This window comes from Babjeviella inositovora (genome assembly GCF_001661335.1).
Source record: "Babjeviella inositovora NRRL Y-12698 unplaced genomic scaffold BABINscaffold_13, whole genome shotgun sequence".
In the NCBI taxonomy this organism is placed as follows: Eukaryota; Fungi; Ascomycota; class Pichiomycetes; order Serinales; genus Babjeviella; species Babjeviella inositovora.
The window spans coordinates 271528-292394 of record NW_017566850.1 but is presented as its reverse complement, the minus strand read 5'-3'; the positions used below and the strand labels follow the sequence as shown (position 1 = coordinate 292394).

At 50.1% G+C, this 20867-nt stretch overlaps 9 protein-coding genes across 9 annotated transcripts; 5 read left to right on the top strand and 4 right to left on the bottom strand.

Annotated features, from left to right (window-relative positions):
• Positions 1-592, top strand: BABINDRAFT_94833 (uncharacterized protein). Its single transcript, XM_019132967.1, has one exon. The coding sequence runs from the start codon at positions 142-144 to the stop codon at positions 478-480; it is 339 nt and encodes a 112-aa protein (XP_018983193.1). The 5' UTR covers positions 1-141; the 3' UTR covers positions 481-592.
• Positions 593-1244: 652 nt separating this feature from the next.
• Positions 1245-2831, top strand: BABINDRAFT_53755 (Zn(2+) transporter). The gene is made up of 2 exons (XM_019132201.1): positions 1245-2555; positions 2631-2831. Exons 1-2 carry the CDS (start codon positions 1278-1280, stop codon positions 2679-2681), a joined length of 1329 nt encoding a protein of 442 aa, XP_018983192.1. The 5' UTR covers positions 1245-1277; the 3' UTR covers positions 2682-2831.
• A 444-nt stretch (positions 2832-3275) lies between these two features.
• Positions 3276-5419, top strand: DBF2 (serine/threonine-protein kinase). The gene has a single exon (XM_019129795.1). It carries the CDS (start codon positions 3306-3308, stop codon positions 4992-4994), a length of 1689 nt encoding a protein of 562 aa, XP_018983191.1. The 5' UTR covers positions 3276-3305; the 3' UTR covers positions 4995-5419.
• Positions 5420-5451: 32 nt separating this feature from the next.
• BABINDRAFT_40870 (Mrp/NBP35 family ATP-binding protein) lies at positions 5452-6417 on the top strand (the record flags this gene model as incomplete). The annotated part of the gene is made up of 1 exon (XM_019131996.1): positions 5452-6417. The coding sequence occupies one exon, from the start codon at positions 5452-5454 to the stop codon at positions 6415-6417; it is 966 nt and encodes a 321-aa protein (XP_018983190.1).
• Positions 6418-6654: 237 nt separating this feature from the next.
• Positions 6655-10329, bottom strand: BABINDRAFT_163239 (chromatin-remodeling ATPase). Its single transcript, XM_019129794.1, has 2 exons — positions 9865-10329; positions 6655-9820 (listed from the first exon to the last, which is right to left on the bottom strand). Exons 1-2 carry the CDS (start codon positions 9931-9933, stop codon positions 6761-6763), a joined length of 3129 nt encoding a protein of 1042 aa, XP_018983189.1. The 5' UTR covers positions 9934-10329; the 3' UTR covers positions 6655-6760.
• A 547-nt stretch (positions 10330-10876) lies between these two features.
• Positions 10877-11878, bottom strand: RIB1 (GTP cyclohydrolase II; the record flags this gene model as incomplete). Its single annotated transcript, XM_019131984.1, has 2 exons — positions 10877-11383; positions 11444-11878. The coding sequence occupies 2 exons, from the start codon at positions 11876-11878 to the stop codon at positions 10877-10879; spliced, it is 942 nt and encodes a 313-aa protein (XP_018983188.1).
• A 1218-nt stretch (positions 11879-13096) lies between these two features.
• On the bottom strand, positions 13097-17092 carry BABINDRAFT_163236 (nucleocytoplasmic transporter). The gene has a single exon (XM_019129793.1). It carries the CDS (start codon positions 17065-17067, stop codon positions 13144-13146), a length of 3924 nt encoding a protein of 1307 aa, XP_018983187.1. The 5' UTR covers positions 17068-17092; the 3' UTR covers positions 13097-13143.
• Positions 17093-17668: 576 nt separating this feature from the next.
• Positions 17669-18751, top strand: BABINDRAFT_172624 (diphthamide synthase; the record flags this gene model as incomplete). The annotated part of the gene is made up of 2 exons (XM_019130898.1): positions 17669-18095; positions 18120-18751. The coding sequence occupies 2 exons, from the start codon at positions 17669-17671 to the stop codon at positions 18749-18751; spliced, it is 1059 nt and encodes a 352-aa protein (XP_018983186.1).
• A 646-nt stretch (positions 18752-19397) lies between these two features.
• On the bottom strand, positions 19398-20225 carry SYN8 (syntaxin; the record flags this gene model as incomplete). The annotated part of the gene is made up of 1 exon (XM_019133029.1): positions 19398-20225. The coding sequence occupies one exon, from the start codon at positions 20223-20225 to the stop codon at positions 19398-19400; it is 828 nt and encodes a 275-aa protein (XP_018983185.1).
• Between the last annotated feature and the right edge of the window lie 642 nt (positions 20226-20867).

Here is a 20867-nt window from a genome sequence, read left to right as displayed (position 1 = left end):
GGCGTTATACGGCTGAGGAATAGCGAGCGAAGAATATCTCAAAGACTAGTCTTGAACAATAAAGCGAGACCGGGGGTTTCCAGAAGATTCAAGAACGTTGAAACTTCTTCTTACATTGCCTCCCCCTACGGAGACACTCGGATGCCTTCAAGTGCTGGCCAGTCATTCCTTTCAAAAATAATTCCCAACCCAAATATCCACCGCAAGGCAAAAATAGTCATTGACTTAGAGAGTACATGCATTTTACGAAAACCCGGCGTTACCAGCTTTCTCATTATAGATATCCAAGTTTGGAAGAACTCCTGGTCGGTTTACTTTGGATTAAAAAAACTATCAAACTATGCTTACTCATGCCATGGTGCCTTTTCTGCATTTCATAATGCTGCCTTGCGTCTATCCCATACTTCAACTCGGTATAAACGGCCCACGTTCCTTTACCGTGTAACCTCTGCGCCTGCTGTTTTGGTTTTTATCTGGTAGGTGCACTCACTTTTACGATAACCTCAGACACGAGGCGATGAAGACAAAGGTCAAGCCAGCTTCCCCGGCACTGACAGTTTCAACGCAAAAGAGCATCTGAAGGTTTGTACCATAAATACCATAACCCCTCGTTTACGCAACTACTCTACCCCTCCTCCCTATACTTACCGCTATCAGTTATTGGTTTCACATCTTGGGTCGCGCTGTCCACATCTATAATTAGCATGCCCTTCTCGGAATCTCCAGGGCTTGCACCTCCCAGGCCACCGTTCCACCCGCCTCTGATAGAACTCTCCAGCCCCAAAGCCATCCCATACAATGCTAAAAAGGGCGAAACCAAAATTCCCGAAATAACCCTATCGCCGTCGCCAGTGATGACGCTTGCTTCGATTCCCGACTTCGAGCCGCCAGACACCAGCGATAGCGACACCGGCTTCAAATCCTTGGGTGCGGGCCTTATCAGCAAGGCTGAGAAGCAGCGCAGACGGTATTCGGCCTTTGACCCGCTGTCTCCTAGAGACAATGCCGCCAGGCAGGCGCTCCGGACGCAGGCCCCCAGACCCAAGTCGGGGATCTTTTTCAGCGACTCGCCTGTGAGAGACCAGATGCTATACTACCAAGACTCCCTCAACTCACCCACAGTTCCTACTTTCGCGAGCCAGCGCCATAACCACCATAAGAAAATACCCTCGATGGCCTCGCTCAACTACACTCCGTTGTCCCCCGCTGTGACAGGTCCGCCGCCCATCAGCGAGCGCGCCAGCAGAACTAGTTCTCCCGTCAGGGCAAGGTCTCCAATGCGCTCCAAGTCACCTGTTCGCCAACCGTTCAACTTCCAGTCGCAGATGATGATGCACAACAACTCTTCGGCAAACTCCTTGACCGGGCACACGCGAACCTCCAGTAACACCGGTCTCAAACCGGCGCACCGCAAGGGACACAGATACAAGCACTCTTCGGTGTCGATGAATCTTTTCCAGGAGCCGAAACTGCGAGCAGACATCAACATCCCTGTGACGTTGCCGTTTCCAAAACTTGGAGAGATCCGGGGCAGCTTGTCGCATGAACAGAGCACCCAAGTGGCCTGGGGGCTATGGCACGTGCTTCTTTCGGCGCTTCTCTACCTCATCAACCGCCACACAGGTCTTCCCAACTTTGATACCCTTTCGCACTTGGTGTTTTACGATTCCGTTTCGATCATGGCGATGATCATCGTCAACGTCATGGGAAACTTTGACTGTTGGAACACATCGCTGATCAAGTATCCGTTTGGTTTGGGTCGTATCCAGGTGCTTGCGGGGTTTGCCTTGGCCATCTGGCTCAGCTTTGTGGGGTTTGACTTGTCGAACCACTGCGTGGAGGCGTATATGGCCGAGTTTGTGGTGGGCGAAGGTCATGCACACGATACACCGTCTGGTGGCCATAGCCACCACCACCATCATGCTCACCCTGACATGTCTGGCTATGACGTGGTCAATGGAAACCGTTTTGTATTCCTGTTCATGCTTTTGTTAACCATCTTCACCACCATCGTCTCGGCGAAGCTTATCAGAAGCGATTCCAGCCATAAAAGTTTGGCAAACATCGTGAGCATGAGCGACTTGAAGGTGACAAAGTGGGATAGACAGCAGCTCTGGGCGCGACTTTCCCAGAAGATGAACAACCCAGCCCACTTGTTAACCTTGGTACTCGCCGACTTGTTGTTACTCACGTATAACCCGTTCTATCCCTGTGCGATCAATGAAAAGATCATGGCTTTCACCATCGCAATCTTGATTATCGTTCTTGGGATCAAGCTCACGCACAAGCTTGGGCTCATCCTTATCCTCTCGTTCCCCGCGTCTGCCAAACAGTTTGACAGGCTTCTCCATGAGGTGGAGAACGATATCAAAAATTTGGACGCGTTCAAGTCGTCTACCAATTTGAGCGAGATCTTCATCACCAAGTTCAACTACAAGTTATATGTGATCGGGCTCAGGTTGAAGATGATCGGTGGGAGCGACCAGGACGAGTGCTTGTTGCGAAATGATATTGTGCGGTTGATCAAAAGACACTTGTCAGACTACGAAGAGCGGGTCAGTGGGCATAGGGCGCCTAGTGTGAGTAATGATGACTCGGACGATACCGGCGAGTGGGAAGACGTTGCCGAGGCCGTGGACAACGATGCATTTGAGATCACAGTAGATATTGATAGATTGTAATGACAAATGCTGAATTTATTATATATGTGGCGCAAAACGCTGTGGACGTGTGTCTATTTTCAGTGACATCAAAGTGATAGCTGAGACGCATTGTACTGCAGGTTGGAACTTGCAAGTACACCGTATAACCATTAAAAGAACTAAAGCGATACCGCATACGTATAGGTATAACCTAGACTTCACGAGCACCCTTATTTTAAGGCGATAAAAGTGCGCATTAGCGGAACAGTAAAGTACATACCAAATAAATCTAACCCCAGGGGTACTTCGGTTTGAGATAAACAGGTGCATATCAGGCCAGCCCGAAGGCGACATAACAGCATTCTTTTTATACAGAACATAATAGAACAGACCCTCCATACCATTTACATCTATAAACCTGCTTTAAACCAACTATTACTTCCAAAAAGCATTGATTAAATCTCCAATTCTTTGTATCCTCACGTGACCTTAATTACGCCTCAATGGGGAAAAATCATCACAGATTACAATGCCGGATGCGGCAGTTTGCAAACACGCAGCGGCGGCGTGGATACGATCCGTCTTGACAACAGAACAAAACCGCTTATATAAGACTCACTTCAGCTTTTACTTCTTCCATCTAGCTCTAAGGCACTAGCCACTATGTCATTTTTTAGATCCAAACACGAGGTGGAAGACTTGTCCCACTCTGTGGGTAACATCAGCGTCAATGACGAAAACTGGAATAGCTCACCAACCAAGTCGCTCGACAACTACGTTCCGATGGTGCAGCCGATGAGGCCGATGGAACGGTTCCAGAACACAAACTATGCGGGTCCACCGAAGGCGTACTATACACGGCGTCCGGACACGCTCAACTCCAACTTGGGGCCGGACTTCTACAAGAAGGCGAACGACAAGAAGACGAAGCGGCTAGTGACGGTAGCGCAGATGTACTTCTTGGACTACTACTGTGACATGTTCGACTACGTCATCTCGCGCAAGGAGCGCGTCCGCCAGGTGGAGCAACAGTTGAGCGCGATGCCACCTCAGGAACAGCAGGTACAGTGGAAGAACTACGTGGGCCGGGAGCGGGCGTTGCTCCGAAAGCGCCGCATCCGACCACAGCACAAGGACTTTGAGACCATCACGCAGATCGGGCAAGGAGGCTACGGTGAGGTGTATCTCTCGCGCAAGAAGGACACCCGGGAGATCTGCGCGTTGAAGATCCTCAACAAGCGTATTTTGGCAAAGCTCGACGAAACCAGACACGTGCTCACAGAACGCGACATCCTTACGAACACGCGTTCCGAGTGGTTGGTAAAGTTGTTGTACGCGTTCCAGGACCGCGACCGCTTATTCTTGGCGATGGAGTACGTACCGGGCGGCGATTACCGGACGCTTTTGATCCACACGGGGGTCTTAAAACCGCCACACGCGCGCTTCTATATATCCGAGATGTTTGCCTCTGTGAACGCGTTGCACGAGTTAGGCTATACGCACCGTGACTTGAAACCAGAGAACTTTTTGGTTGACCACAACGGGCATATCAAGTTGACCGACTTTGGGTTGGCGGCCGGAACCGTTTCTGACGACCGTATTGAGAGCATGCGCATCAAGTTGAACGCAGTCAAGGACTTGCAGTACAACCCGCCATCGCAGTCCATCCGTGAGAGACAGGAGTTGTACCAGAAAGCCCGGGCCAAGGATGTCTACTACGCGAACTCCACTGTGGGGTCGCCGGATTACATGGCGTTGGAGGTGTTGGAGCGCAAGAACTACGACTTTACCATCGACTATTGGTCCTTGGGGTGCATGTTGTTCGAAACGTTGGTGGGCTACACACCGTTTTCCGGTTCCTCCTCCGACGAAACCTACACCAACTTGCGCCGCTGGAAGGACGCGTTGCGCAGACCGAAGGACTCACAGGGCCGCTATGTGTTCTCCGATCGCACGTGGCACATGATCACGCGTTTGATTGCGTCCCCACTTGACCGTGTCCGCTCCTTTCAGCAGGTTCAGCAACAGCCGTACTTTGCGGAGGTGGACTGGCTGGCGGTGCGTACCAAGTCGCCGCCGTTTGTCCCCCAATTGGATGGCGAGGAAGATGCAGGGTACTTTGACGACTTTGACAACGAGGAAGATCTCAACAAGTACAAGGATGTGAAGGCTAAGCAAGAACAGGCGGAGCGTTTAGCTGAAACATTGAAGGGCGAGAACAAGCGCCTTATTGGGTTCACCTTCAAACACAAAGCCAATCCGAATAACAACTCTAGCGGGATCGTCGAGCCGCTCATAAACATCAGTCCTAGTCACAGCGGGTCCAATGATCCGTTGGGCACCCTCTACTAGGTTTAGATGGACAGTGTAGGTTGAATGTGCGGTGAAAATATAAAAAATATACAAGAAAAAAAATACAGTTACGTCTTCCGTCATGCAGATGGTGGGGGTCCTACACACATTCTATATGGTTTGAGTTGGTCTAGTAATCCTCTTTGAAACGCCATAAATGTGCCTATAATTATTCTTCCCCCTAGTTCTTTTGCTTGGGCTTATCCCTGATTTTCCAGATTAGATTTCTGCCCTAAGGTACGCAATTTTTTACTGATAGAGCAGCACTTTTCACTATGCAGTCTTGACGGCTTAATCCTACATGCTGCATCTCACCGTTCTTTTATACTGCGCCACACCTGCGCCACGCCCTGATTAGTAATCGCCGCACCTAATATGTGGCCAAATCTGCATTCAATTTACCGGTCTCTATTTGAATTCGTACAACATTATCATACCCACACAATACAAATTACACATGACGGAAGTAATAACCACCTCCATCAATCTCACAGCGCCCGAGCCCGAACATTGTCCCGGACCGGAGTCGGAAGCCGCTGGGCAGGCAGATGCTTGTGCGGGCTGCCCCAACCAGGAAATCTGCTCTTCCCAGACGCCGATCGGGCCTGATCCCGACATGGCGGTAATCAACGAGCGTCTTTCGATCATTAAACACAAACTCTTGGTGTTATCCGGGAAAGGGGGTGTCGGAAAGTCCACCTTCACGACGATGCTCTCGTGGGCGCTTGCAGCGGATGAGGACTTGGAGATTGGGGCGATGGACTTGGACATTTGTGGCCCATCGTTACCGCGGATGCTCGGGAACGTTGAGCATGAAACAATCCATTCTTCCAACTCTGGCTGGACGCCTGTGTATGTCAATGACAATTTGGCGATGATGAGCATTGCGTTCATGTTACCGGACCAAGACTCTGCCGTTATCTGGCGTGGTGCGAAGAAAAACGGTCTCATCAAGCAGTTCTTGAAGGATGTCGACTGGGGCTCCCATCTTGACTACTTAGTGGTGGATACGCCGCCAGGCACGTCCGATGAGCATCTCTCAGTGACGACGTACTTGAAGGAGAGCGGAATTGACGGCGCTTTGATCGTCACCACGCCCCAGGAAGTGGCGTTGCTTGATGTCAGAAAGGAGATTGATTTCTGTCGCAAGGCGGGGATCAAGATTCTCGGGCTCGTGGAGAACATGTCAGGGTTTGTGTGTCCCGGGTGTTCGAAAGAGTCTAAAATCTTCAAGCCCACTACCGGTGGGGGCGAGCTGTTGGCCAAGGAGATGGGCATTGCATTTTTAGGTTCAGTGCCGTTGGATCCGAGAATTGGTAAGAGCTGTGATAGGGGTGAAAACTTCTTGGATCTTTATCCTGATTCCCCTGCGAGTACCGCGATTTTGGACGTGGTGGATGCATTGAGGGATGCTGTTGAGTAGGCAGACGAAACTACCTTGAGAGTAATGAAAACGGCATTGCATGGTGATTACGGGAGTTTATTATAAACCGAGACTAAGGATAATTTCACGTTCAAATAGTCCTGTAATGTATCACGGGTTCAGACCCAGGGTGATTAAGTACTATGAAATGACACACATGCCTTTAGGCCTATATAAGAAACGTTATAGATATACCTGAAAAAGAAACACCCCCCCTCCTACACATTCCTCAAACATTCAAGCTTGTAATTCTACATTAATATACATCATATTTCGGATCTCAGGTTTAGTGCCCACCACCTGAGAGCTTTATTAGCCAGCTCTCGGGTAGTAGGCTCGCGCACTAACTGCGCTTCACCCGTTTCGCGGCAGCCTCACCCTTTTCCCCCCTCTTCAACGATATTTTCCCCTCAAATTCTCGCACCACACACATCAAGAGTGTGTGACACCGTCTGTTCAACTCCGCTGGGGTCCGTGACTGAAAGAAGAAATCAAACCGGAACAACGGTGACACGCGGATCGCATCCCTAAGCAACTCGTACAAGTCCGGTCTGTCAAGCCCAAAGCGGTACATCTGCACCAATAGATACCGGTCTTCCTCGTCTGAATAGACCCTTCTGCTGCCGGACGTTGACGGCGGAAACTGCAACACAAGATCCTGCAACGGCACCGGGTATTGCGCCACCTTCCGTCTCAACGACTCCATCTGCAACTTTAACTTGCGGAGCTTCTCCTCGCCGGTCTCGATCTGCGCAATAAACCTCTCATGCCCGTCAATCTCTCTGTAGCGCTTCCAGAACACAGTGGCATACTCATGAACTTCCGCCGGGGTCTTGTCCTCTAACTCGCTCGCAATCGCGTGAATATTGTTGCGTCCATAGCGCGCACACATCTGGATAAACACGAGGAACTCGCGGCGCGCCCAATACCCGAAGCCCTGCTCGAGCAACTCCGCCTTCAACGCCTCCTCTGCCTCCGTCAACGGCCGCGACGCACGGATCTCCTGCTGCTCCAAGAGTTGCTCTTGCTCACGCTCCTCCAACGTGGACACTGGCCCGTCCACCAATGGCACCACGTAGCCCGTGCCCTTTCTAAAGTGACTCTTCTCCATCTCGTGTAGTTCGAAGAGCTGCGCTGGGTAGAATTGGTGATCCGCGGCGTTGAGTTGCTTGGGCGGTCTGGGTCCGGTCTTGACCCCCGCCGTACGACCGCCGGTGTTCAAGATGTCCTTGTAGTACAGATCGATGGAGTAGTTTTCCTTCCGCTCGCGCTTCGCAGGGTTGTTCCAGGAGAAGTCGACGTTTCCAATCCCGGTGATCTCTTTCTTCTTGAACGACTGCCCGTTCCATTCATACACCGACTCCCCCGAGTTGGAGAAGTTCTGCAAGTCATCCAAACCGAGTGTGGCATATTTTGACGCCAACGTCGCGGTTTTGGTCTCGGATTTTGCAAGAATCCGCTCGATATCATCGTCCGTCTCGCCAGCACTTTGACCGAACACGTCTACTGCACCGAACTGGATCATTGACAACAACTCATCCTTGGAGTTAGCCTTGGTTTTGGCCAATTCGCCGGCATTTCGGCCCTGCTGGATAACCAACTGGTCTAAGCGCAACTTCTGGGTCGCCCTCTCCAAGACCTTCTCTTCCACCGCGTTTTCCGTCACAAACCGAAACACCTTGACCTGCTTTGTCTGGCCGATTCTGTGAGCACGGTCCATCGCCTGCAAGTCCGCCTGGGGGTTCCAATCGGAGTCGTACAAAATAACAACGTCAGCAGATGTCAAATTGATCCCCAAACCACCAGCTCTGGTGGTGAGCAAGAACGCAAACTTGTCGCTATCCGGCGCGTTGTAGTCATCGATGGCGGTGACTCTATCCGCGTGGTCCGTCAGCCCGTCGATCCGCGAATACTTGTAGCCTCGGAAGATACAGTAGTCCTCCAAGATATCCAACATTCTTGACATTTGCGAAAAGATCAAGACCCTGGACCCATCCTGTCTCAAGCGCTTCAACAACTTGTCCAAGACCTTGGTTTTGTTCGCGTTGTAGACAAGGTGTTCGTCCGTGGTATACGGCGGGCCTGGCTCTGCCCCGTCAAAGAGGTATGGGTGGTTGCAACACTTGCGCAACTGCATCACGATGTTCAAGAGGCGGGTCTTGGATTCTTTTTTTCCGTTGGTGCTATTCACTGCGTCAAGGTCCTTCTCAAGGATCTTCTGGTACCAAGTGCGCTGCATCTCGCTCATCCCGACGTAGAGGTTGATCTCCTTCTTCGGGAGGAGCGATTTTTCCACGTCAGATTTGATTCTTCTGAGGAGGAACGGCTTGAGGACCTTGTGGAGCTGTTGGATAATCGAAGACGAGTCTGTGGCCTGTGCGGGACCCGAGCTCTTCCCAGCCTCTCCATCAATGGCCTTAACGGATTCGCCATTTTTTACGACTTCACCGTTCGAAGCATCGGTGGTAGCGTCTTTCTGAAACCACTCATCAAACGTTTCGCTATCCGCAAAAACGTCTGGCAAGATAAAATTCAACAACGCCCACAATTCGTGTAAGTTATTCTGCAACGGTGTCCCGGTAATAAGCAACCGGTTCTTTGAATGAAACATCCGAATAATCTGCGAAAGAAGTGATTCCTCGTTCTTAATCCGGTGCGCCTCATCAATCACAATGTATTCCCAGGCAAACTTCTTAAACGAAGCCTTCTCAATAATCACCACCTCGTACGACGTGATAACAACATCAAACTCGCACTTCATCATCTGGTTCTGGATGATCGCCTGGCGTTGGTCCTTGTCTCCTTGCAAGATCAATACGCTCACCTCTGGAGTCCACATTTTAAATTCCCTCGCCCAGTTGTCCAATGTGGACTTTGGCACAAGCACCAAGTGCGGCCCCGGCACGCACTTGAGGTATCTGAGGTATCCCAAGAATGAAATCGTCTGCAACGTCTTTCCCAAGCCCATCTCGTCCGCAAGAATTCCCGACAAGTTGTTCTCATGAAGCGAGATCAACCAGTTCAAGCCCGCAATCTGGTACGGTCTCAACTGACCGTCCACATAACCGGGCGATTCGGTAAACTCAACAATCGTCTGCCCCTCCTTCTCGTCCTGGAGCAACTCGGCATCTTCCTCTTTCTCAGTCTTGCGTCTCTTGGTACCCTTTTTAGCCTCGAGCACGTCGAGTACCTTCTGGAACTCGGGGTCCTTCGCGGCCTTTGCATTGATAAAGTGCGAGAACAAGCCCGTGAGCCCGAGGAGGTACGCGAACCGCTTTGCCGTTTCGTCCACGTCGAGCTTATGGTTCTCTGACGTTACAAAGTACTTCTGCGTGCGGTCACGTTCGTTGAAGCGCGCCTGGTAGCCCTTGAACTCGGATAGGTTATACTCTGGGGTTTCGAACTAGAGGTGTTAGTGGTGATCACAGGCTAAACCGTGGTACATACTCTCGACGAAGGCACCAAAGAATCGTCGCGTGAGGAGGCCATGTCAGGCGTCCCTGGTAATTCGGGCATGGTATTGATGGATGGTGTAGAGTGCGGTATTGGGGGGTGGGAAGAGCAAAGTCGCGTTTAAAGCAACAGCGGCGCGAGCGCGTCGATCGGGTGGGTGAAAAATGTGAAGCGCGTCGCGCCAAAAAGGGAAGGAGGCTTGTGTTACTGCTTAAACAGGAAGGCTACACCGTGTGGCTTGCCGGAGTACTGTAAACCAGTAGAAGTTTACATTGTGATATATTGGTGCGATGTCTGGGATTTTTCCTTAGCTATTGGTTTTGGGACAAGTTCTCCGGCGTTCAGATCCGGCCGGGGAATGCATATCTACGGTTCGGAACTGTGCAGATTGTAGCCACTTTGAGGGTTTCTATGAAGGTGACTAACAGTATGCACTGGATAGAGTGCAAAATGGGGTCGTGTAAATCCCAGCTTTTGTATGGTTGTGTCGGTACTAAAGTATACGGTGAATGTTCATAGATTAGATATAGTGAGGGTAATATCCTATTTGGAGGAGTTTGGATTGTTCCTGAACCCGAGTATTATAAATTAACAACTGACTTGAAATTCTTACCGAGCTTATAGTAGTTTGACAGATACACCATAGATTACGCTTCTACCTAGCAAGATTAACAAAGATGAATACACTTCCATGCTTCTCCCAACTGCTAGTGATATATGTCCATGAGAAAAAACTTTTATTTTTTGTTCAAAAGCTAGATCTGCGTATATCAAACGTGCTTGAAGTTATGGACGGGATATCTCAGATATTAAATTAAGATGTCGGTCCCTTAAAGTAAAATACGCGAAGGATAAGGACCCCGACAGTGGAGAAACTCCAGTGAATCAGGTTTCTCGCTTTAAGGGCTATCAAAGCAGATGGATATATTACCGCATTAATAATAGCCTTCAACCGCCCCGGGTATTTCTCATCCAAAAACAGCTTCTTTCGTTCCATACGTCAGTACTACTTCTGATCCAACATATGTCCCATCTTCTCAATCTTCGTCCGCAAATACCCATCCACCTCCTTCGACTTAATCCCCCCGCCCAACCCTCTCCAGGCCAATGGGACCATCGGAACTCGCTCAATCACCCGCACCTGTCTCTCGTTTCCCTCCACGGCGATAATCTTGTCTGGGTTGTTTGTCATCAACTTGATCTCCTCCAAGCCCAAATCAAGCAAAATACTGGTCGCCAACCCAAATGAGCGGCCGTCAGCCGGATGCCGCAAGAGTAAATTCGCCTGGACGGTATCGGCACCCAAGTCCTGCAAGTTGTACGCCTTCAACTTCTCGCCTAGCCCAATGCCGCGCCCCTCCTGTCTCAAATAGACAATCACGCCCCTGCCCTCACGGCCCATGAGACGTCCGGCTTCGTCAAACTGCTCACCGCAGTCGCATCTGGCAGACCACGCGGTTTCGCCGGTGTAACACTCTGAGTGGATCCGTGCCAACGTGGGGTCGCACGCTGGCTTTCCCTCTCTCAACCTCTGGATCTGCTCAGCTTCACTGATCAGGCTTCTGAGATTCACCTCCCCGAGAAGCTCACCTGTGGTTTCGTCAAACACCAACTTCAATCCCATCTTTGTGTCCTCGTTCGCGTCGGTCCGCCCTGGGTAGAGCTTGCCCACGTACGCACCACGGGTCATCCGGTCCTGGCTGGGCTCGTTCGCCCCGCGCTGACGGAATAACGTCTTTGAGCGGATATTCTCGCCAAACACGATTGCAAGGTGTTCCTTCTGATCTATGTCGTTAGCGTACAAGTGCAAGTAAATCTCTGTGTCATTGGTGGTGGGGATGCGTGCGCGTGCAATGCACTCGACCTGCGGCAACGGCGGGAGTTGTGCGCGCTTCTGGCAGTCCTCGGGCGAGTTGAGTGCGGGTGGAAGCTGTGGCAACGGCGTCTCTGAGCCTCCCCTCGAAGTCGGCCTCAACGAAGGCGAAACGGTCGTCAAGCCGTCAAACATCGTGGCCCTTTCCACGCGGGGTATCTCCACTGGTGGGGTATAGGCGGCCTGGTTTAACTGAAATAACGGATTGGACATGTATGTGGAGGTATGGAGATGTAAAGAAGAGGCTGTAATGGGTCAGATAATCTGTGATGTGCGCCGTTATATATGCTAGTGATGAGTGAGGGCGTGGATTTTTCAACCTCATCCGTCTCGATGGGAGTTGGTACCAGGATCCGGCAAGGGCACGTGACTTATAGTCGCCTTATAAAGATATTAGTAATTGAGCCGCTGGTCCTGCACGCGCTATTTCTCAGAGGCGTAACTCCGGAGGTTCCTCCCCAGCGAGTGCCGAGTACGAGCCGAGGGTCTGTTTATATATGTTTAAGGCGGGTTAATTTAACCGTTACGGTTCAATGTACATGGGGTTGTGCTGGGTGTAACTAAGAGTCTATAAGGCGTTTATGTTTACAGGTGCATGCTAATCATGGATGTAGGGGCATTGTATCGGATATTGGTTTGAGTTTTCGGGTCTGGCCTTTAGTAAGCAGTGTACATTTCGTCTCTCACACGGCTGTCTGACACGGCTTCTGACAAATGCTGCACTTCTCTTTTTTTTCCTCCAACGGTTTACTGCAGGTCACAGAAGAGACTGGTAATCAGTTTTGTGAATACAAGAAGAACGGACAGTATCCGAGGTTTAGAAGACTCTAAAAAGGGGAGGGTTAGTAAGCACTGTGTCATATGGCTACTATTGGGGAGAGAGGACATGGATTTTTGTAGATTGTACATTGGTTAGATAATTTAAGAGACCATGTTTTTTTTAGCAATCTGCTGCTGAATAGTGATGGTGTCCATGGCGATAAGTAATCAATGGTTATTGATTATAATACCTTACTTGTCCTTTCGTAGGTTTATCAAGTCCTGAATGTGTATACAGTGTGTATATTCGTTAATAAGAGTGAGAACCGCATACGCCTTTTTTTTTTGTAGACGGCTAGTTCTTCCAATTGTTTTTGAATATACTAAAATCTCTTAATCATTATTTGATATTTGGTGCGCATTATGGAATTCTACGGGCACGAAACAATCCTGTGGTGCTTGTGTGCTTGGACAGATTTCAACAGACCGATCATTTAACTCCAGTCTGTGAACAGGGATTTGCTGTCGTATCAAATACCTAAGCTATAAATAATGGTCCCAAATACCTGGATAGCCAGCACCCTTACAATTCATAATCTAATTAAACATACTATACATAAATCACATACCAGAGTACTTTTCTAAATATCAATTTCGTTGGCCACCTCACGGCGCAGGGCTACGCGGTCGAGTTGTTTGCGGACATAGCCCGCGTCGCTCGCGCACAAAGGAAGGCTCAATAAGCTGTCAGCATGAAGTTCTGTGGGATTCTCAAGACACCTATCGGCAACCTTTCGGGCCATTAAGTTGGCTGCGACAGTGATCTGGAAGCTCCCGAGCTTTAACACGGGGAGGTTTGTAAGCAAGTCAGTAAGGGCCTCACGGTCATCCCGCAATACCTGGATGTACGCAGCGTAGACTCCTGCTCCGGATGACCAGTGGACGATTCTGCCTCTGTTGGCGAACCTATCAAGGAGCTGCTGGAGGTTATCCAAATACTTTCCGCCCGAAATGACAGCATTTGGCGCCACGTTCTCAAGGATCGTGGCGTGGGCCTCGGCGTAGTTGCTCGCATCGAGAAGCGCCGACGCCTCGTTCCAGTAGTCGCCAAAGGATCTGTATTTGGCTGCAATAGCCTCGTCGATTAAGCGTCTTGGGACGTGCAACGTGTTCACAAGCGCGTGCTCGTAGTGGAGCGACTGGATGTCATCGATTCTGTCCATCACCACCCTCGTGATGTGGGTATCCACGTCCTCGTCGCGGTTCATGTGGGACAACACAAAGACCGCCTCCTGGATGAGGCTGCTGTTCTCTAACTGTTCCGCAAACTCCAACGACAAAGCGTCGCCCAATGTCGCGTCAGCACCTTTCACAAAGGTGAACACAAACCATCTCAACTCCACCGGAACCGCATCGCTAGAAAGAAGGGTCGTAGCGGCAGCCATGTCATCTCTAAACACATACAACTTCATCGCAGAGAGACACACATCGGTAACGCCAGAGGTGTCAATGGAGGCCAAACATCCCTCAAACGTGTCCCTTAACGTCTGGTTGAGGTCACCATAGTAGAGCTCCAAGCCTATGGATACCGACCACGCCAAGCCCTCGGTGACATCAATATATGTGGTGTTGAAAACGTCCCCGGTGAGCAACTGATAGATTTTGATAATTACAGGCGCAATGTAGGCTATAGCACCGGTTTCCTTCCACACCGCAAGCTGTCTGGTGGCCGAATACTTTACCGAGGCATCATTTGACCCGAGAAGCGAGATGAGCACCGCCAAGTGTTTGTTGTTACCCTGGATGGCGAGCTCCACGGCCTTGTTTAGGTCGTTCGCGCACAAGTGGCCGAAGATGGTCTCCAACGAGTCGCTCTGCGCCAACATTCGCGTTACGGTCTGATTGTTGAAGTCATGTATCCACATGGTCACGAGCTGGCGTCTGTAGAGAGCCGCCACGTGCTCTGCTACCTCTGGAGTAGCTTGGCTACGGGCCTCCTGGACATCGGCCGAGGTCATGAGACACTGTTGGTCAAACAACTTCGAGCACAAGCGCCAGAAGTAGTCGTAGTCGCTGCGGGCGTCGTGAAACCGCACGAGGTCGGTGAAGGAAAGCGCCGAGGCTTGGATCTTGGGAAAACCGCTGTTGCGCTTCAAGATCTTGGCGCGGGCGATCATCGTCTGTAACTTTGCGGCAGTGGTTTGGGGGCTAGCCAATCCTCTAAGAAGGTTCTCGGAAACCTCATCATCCTCAATCTCCACCTGGGTGCTCTCAAAGTGGCCGAACAAGATGCGGTCAACATCTTCCATGCAGATGCGCGGCTTTGCGGAAACGGGTCTGGCTTCGGGGGCAAGGGATGAGTGCAAGTGGGAGGACATTTCCAATTGGGCAGACCAATCGTCCGCCACGAGCACTGACGGCTGAGTGTCAATGTCAAAGACGGAAGGGTGCAACACTGGCTCAAACGGCTTTTCAGCCACAATGTCGTCCATGTTCACGTCGCTGGTGGCGAGAGCCTTGACTAACTGGAAATCTGTCTCAAGCTCTTCCATAGGAGTTGCGGGCGTTGAGACCCGGCTGTCGGGCTGTCTCTTGGCGTTTACCAACTGCCTGGCAATTTCGTTCTGGATGTCCATGTTACGATTCACCACCGAGAACTCGTCTCCTTCAAGATTCAACTCCCAACCGCCGGGAACGGCGGTGGCGGGGTGGAAGTCCATTTTCTGTCGCTTCTGTTCGTGGGTGTCGAAACTGTCGTCCATGACCGAGTCCTCGTCCCGCTTGAAAACGCCGCTTTTCTCCAATTTATCAAACTCCTGCTCTGCCTGGGCCTCCATCGCGTCTTGGCGCTGCTTCAACGCCTGGATCTCCTCGTCCGCATCGTCCACGATACCCCAGACGCTAAAGTGCTTAACCTTAAAGACCCAGATCCCGGTAGTGGGGTCGTAGGTGACAAACTCCATGCCGCGCTGGTGCTGGAGGCTCTTGGTGAATTCGTGTACACGCTTGGGATTTTTGGGGAACACCTTTTCGATGGTGATGGTTGACGGGATGTTCAATTCCTGGCCCATCGGTGGTTTCTCATCCGCGGAAATGTTGGAGTATACCTGGACATTCTTGGTGTTGAACTTCACAATGTTGTCGAAGAGCTTGCCTTCGATGTCTTCGGCTAGCTTGGTGATGTCCACCGGGTAGTTGAAGCGGATGCTGCCAAACCCGACCCTCCCGACGATGAAGTTCTCCACGTTGGCTAACTGCTCCATGTTCATGGATGATAAATCTGCAACCGAGGGGGAGCACCAGTAGTCGTTGTGTTTGGGGGCTTCCTCAATTTCCACGCTGATTTCATCGTTATTTTCCGGTTCTGGCGTCTCCTTGACTTCTTCAACCTCCACATCATCATCACTTTCCACCAATGCATTGCTTCCTTCGTATGCGATCCGTCTTCTCTTGATCAACACCTCGTTGGCGTCGATGAGATTGAACTTCGAAGGCTGGTGCTTGATCACCAACTTCTTGATGTCGGACGCATCGGCGTAGCTCTTAGCCGTCATCTTGCGGAGGGCATACGACTGGAACTTTGTTACGTTCGCCACAGGCTCAGTCCCGAAGCCAAGATTGAAAGAGAAATGCGGCGAGAAGCCCGCAGCGTTGGATTCTAGTGCGTTCGCAATGTCGTGGGTGTTGGTGGTTGTAAACAAGCCCGGGCCTTCCTCTCTACTTTTGGATTTGGAAAAGAAGCGCAACGTGTTGCCCAAGCGGTTCAAGAGCGAGCCGCTTGTCGAGGCTGTGCCTTCGCTTACCGACTGGCGCTTGCGCTTTGCGTGGCCTAACGCGAATTCGCTGACAGGCGGGGTCGCAGCGGTTAATGACTTTGGCATAGTTTCAATCTTTGCAGTGGGGATCGCTGTTCCGTAAGTGTACGGGTTCTGGGTGGTGGACAGAGTTCCAGAGTTGCCGAACGTCCCAGACGTCCCAGAGCTGTTTCCAAACATACCTGAGGATACCCCAGTGGATCTATTGCCAAACAAACCACTTCTGGAAGTGATAGAGCTATTCCCAAACATGCTAGGAGCAGTGGCTGAGTTGTTTCCAAATGTGCTAGGAGCAATGGCAGAGTTGTTTCCAAATGTGTTAGGAGTAGTGGCAGAGTTGCCCCCAAACATACCAGGAGCAGTGATAGTATTATTGCCGAATCCAGAGATGGTCGTGGCACCAGTCCCAGTGGTCCCATTGGAGTTGCCAAACATAGACGTGACCCCATTGGAGGCAGGAGTGCTACTAGCGCCGAATCCGGTGTTGGTGGTACCATTGCTAACGGCGTTAGTATTAGTACCAAAGGTCGATGCACTATTATTGTTGCTACCAGTGTTGGCGCTTGCAGTGCCAAAGAGATTGGTCAGGGTGGCATTGTTTGCGATCTGGGGGTTAGCGCCAAACGCGTTTGTGTTTTGGCCAAACGATGTATTAGAGGGCTGGGCCGCGCTCCCAAACATCGAGCCTCCCGAGTTCTGTGTCTGGCTATTGCCAAATATATTGTTTGAGGTATTGGAAGACCCAAACATGATACTCGTGAAGGGATGGTTAGCGTAGGGATCGGGGTTATTATCAACATCAGTTCAACTTTTTATGATCGGCTTTGCTATGAAAAAATGGATGTCAGGGCTCATATGCTGAGCTAAATCGAGGCGAGAGAGCACTTTCAAGTCTTGGAATTAGTGACGATCCAAGGAAAATAGTAAGGTATGATAAAATAAAGAGAAAGTACTTTTTTGAATATATATATTCTTCTACTGGGGTACATTCTTTTGGGAGCCCTCGTCTGCTCCAGGTGGTCAAAAAGCTAATGTATGCGATGCACCGGATTACTGTAATGTTTTGTGTGAGAGGACAGTTACAACCTTTACGGCTGGACCGGTTTGTGATTACCATGACCATAGCCTTATCAATTCCCTCACCGATATACCTCTACCCGTTAATAGTATTTATGTTTTATCCAATTGAGCTGAATAGAATAATTTGATACCGTTGCGTAAAAATATAATTTATTACCGGTAATATTTGAATACCCGGCCCCGAAGCCTTGGTCTGGAATAACTACATGCAGGAGGCTACTACATGAAGACAAAACTTTCCCTTCCTTCTTCTCCCTCTTACTGGCCACAAATGTCTTTAGATACTCCCATTGCCCAACTATTGGCAAAGTACACTGCCAGCTTGCCGCCTTGCTGTTTGAGAGTCCATCCGGAGCACAAGGATATCATTTTTCTTGGGACGTACGATCTCCAGAAGGAGTCTGGCCAGAGGTTAGGGTCGGTCGAGGTTTTGCGGTACGACGTGGAACGGGGGAATATCACGCTTCTTAACTCTATTCCTACCCCTAGTGCGATTCTTGACCTCAAGTTCAATCCCTTCAACAGCAGCCAGTTTGTGACCGTGCACTCCACGGGGAACATGACGGTGTGGTCCACCAGCGACGAGTTGGTTATTTCGCAGCTCCACAACGCCGAACTATTCGACGATACTAACCTCATCACTTCCGTTTTTTTCTCACCAATCTTAGAAAACCAACTCTGTGTGACGCTCACAGGCGGTGAGGTTGCATTATTGCGGCTAGGGCCCGCGGGTGTGGTGGTAGAGATGCAAGCTTTTTCCACCACCCACGATATGGAGAGCTGGACCTGTGCCTTTGGAGGCTTCCAGGGGTTGGAGAATGTGGTCTTCTCTGGGGGAGACGACTCCAAGTTGATTGCTCACGATATCAGAACCGCCGAATACGGCACTCCTATCTTCCAATCTCGGAGAATCCACGATGTGGGGATCGTGGCGATTTTGCCCGCTACCCCGGGAACTAACGGCAGGGATTCCTGGAGGGTTGCCAATCCTTACTCCCTCTGGACCGGCTCTTATGACGATAATGTCAAGGCTCTTGATTTGCGCGTACTTCCTCCGCAGGAGTTGATTCCGTCCATTCCGCCGTTGGTGAAACAGGCGAATAACTTGGGTGGCGGGGTATGGCGTTTAATCCCGTCGCCACTCCAAGATGACGACAGAGTGTTGACGTGTTGCATGTATGATGGAGCCAGGATCTTAGAGCCGGGCCGGGGGTTGGCGCCGTCGCGGTATTTTAAGGGCACCCACGAGAGCATGTGTTACGGCGGTGACTGGTCTCCAGATGCGGATTATGTTGTGACCTGTTCGTTTTATGATAATGTCGTGCAAGTGTGGAGTCCGAGCTCTGTCGAGTAGCCTGTAATATGTACCGGGAGGATTGAACGAATTTGAATTTCTGGGAAAATTGCAAGCCAAAGGCCTAACAGAAATCATTTGGTCGTAATTTTCCTTCCCGGACTCGGCCCTTGGATATGTTACCGTTTCTTGACCAGTTTCTAAGTTTACTTATTAAGGTTATTGGATTCTACTCGTGGTACCGCATGGCAAAGGCTATTTTGGTATGCCAAGGGAGTATAAGACGCTTTTATATGGAAACGCATATTCGGTCTACCAGCAATTTCCCTAGCAATTCAACTCGGTATATATGCATACATAAAGCAAATCCGCATTTTAAAGATATAGCCTACATCTTAAAATGTATTCGTTCTAGTACAAACAGTATTGTCAAGCTGACTCAATTCTAAAACGTGGGACCTGAGATTGTCACCGCACTGAATGAAAGTTCCAGACCCAAAATAGTAGAGTGATACAGGTATGAAGTCTCCTGTAATATTTACAGACTCGATTCGGTATCCTCAACCTTCCGCCAACCCCGTTACTCCATAAGCACAAGCCACAATAAGAACTACAGGTGACGGCTACTATAGACGAGCCAATGAGGATTTAAATTTATCGTCACTGTAACCCACTCATTTCATCCCTTCCATAATCCGACACCCGGCTAATTCAACACAACAAGCAAAATCATCAAGATCAACGCCAACACAAGGATCGTCCACCAATGGGCGTTATTCGAGGACAGCATCAGGGTAAACCGGCGCAAACCGGCATGACCCTTAACCAATTTGCGCCCTGTGCTGTCGAGCTGGGCCTCTATGTCATCTAGCATGATGTTCTGCTCCCCGAGCTCTTCGTTGATGTGCAATCCCATCGTTCGCTGCTTGTTGATCGACGCCGAGAGCGACTCTAACCGACTGTCCTGGTGGATCATGTGAACCTGCTGCTGCTGGAGGATTTCCTGATTTGGAGTATCCTGGTATGGGTGGTGTATGATTGTGGGCTCTAGCCCGGTGTTTCGGCCGTCAAAGAGGTACAGCTCGGACTCGTCGTCCCGGTACGGCTTGAACGAGGTTTCAGTGATGTGCAACGGCTCTTCCTCAATAAGGTTGTCCTTGAAGCGGACAGATTTTGGTGTAGAATTTGCCGTGGTACCGGTTTTCGTGTTGTCAAAGCTCATATCAACCGTGTATTCAGAGGTGTTGATGTCATCGACGAGCTTGTGGAGGAGCCCGTCATACTCCCTGGATTTGTCCTCTAAGGTGTGCATCTGCTTTCTGAGATAAGCAACCGACGTTTCGCCTTTAATTTCCTCGTCCACGCTGTTCTTTGCCGTGTTTAGGGCTGTCACAACTTTTGCAAGCAATTGATGCAATTCCATGTTCTCGAGCTTCGAGGGTTTCACGTTTAGCAATGTGAGGCGCTCACGCTCTTCGACGAGCACAGCAAGCTGGTCGAGCAATATTGTTATCCGTGCGGTGGAAGGTGGCATTCTAAATCTGATTGGGTGGTGAGGGTGGGACAAGCGTGGAATGGATGCCGGCGGCTAAATTTATGGAGGCGAAGGAGGAGCGCCGCACGCTATCGCCGATAGCCAAGCCTTAGTGAGAATGGACTTGCGAGAGCGGGTTTCAAGACAGCCTAAAAGCTGTGCCGGTTATATATACATTTCACATAGTATAATATAAAAGATTAAAGTATAAGTAATACAGGAAATTGAAGTATAAGAAATATAAAAGATTAAAGGATATAGACTGATAGGGGTGTGTATTGATGTATTAGGTCATAGTAAAGACTAGGGTTCAAAGTAGCTCAGCCCCTCAACGATGGACATGGGTTTGAACCGTGTGTGCGCGTTCCCCAGCGCCTTGACGCCGTTCATTATTAGAAAAACGTTATCCATGCCTTGAAGTGACTTTTTTCTGTTATATTCCTAAAGTCGATTAACTCTCAAGAATATAAAGTTCTGAACATACCAGACATCTGACGGTTTCCTTGTAGGGTAATCATGATGGTACGGAATATTCGAAAGTAAGCGCTATTTTCTATTGTTTCACTGGTTAAACCTCAACCAACAGCGGTAGACCCAGGTTCTATCCCAGCTAACTGTAAGTTTTGTATCTTTGCTCTTAAA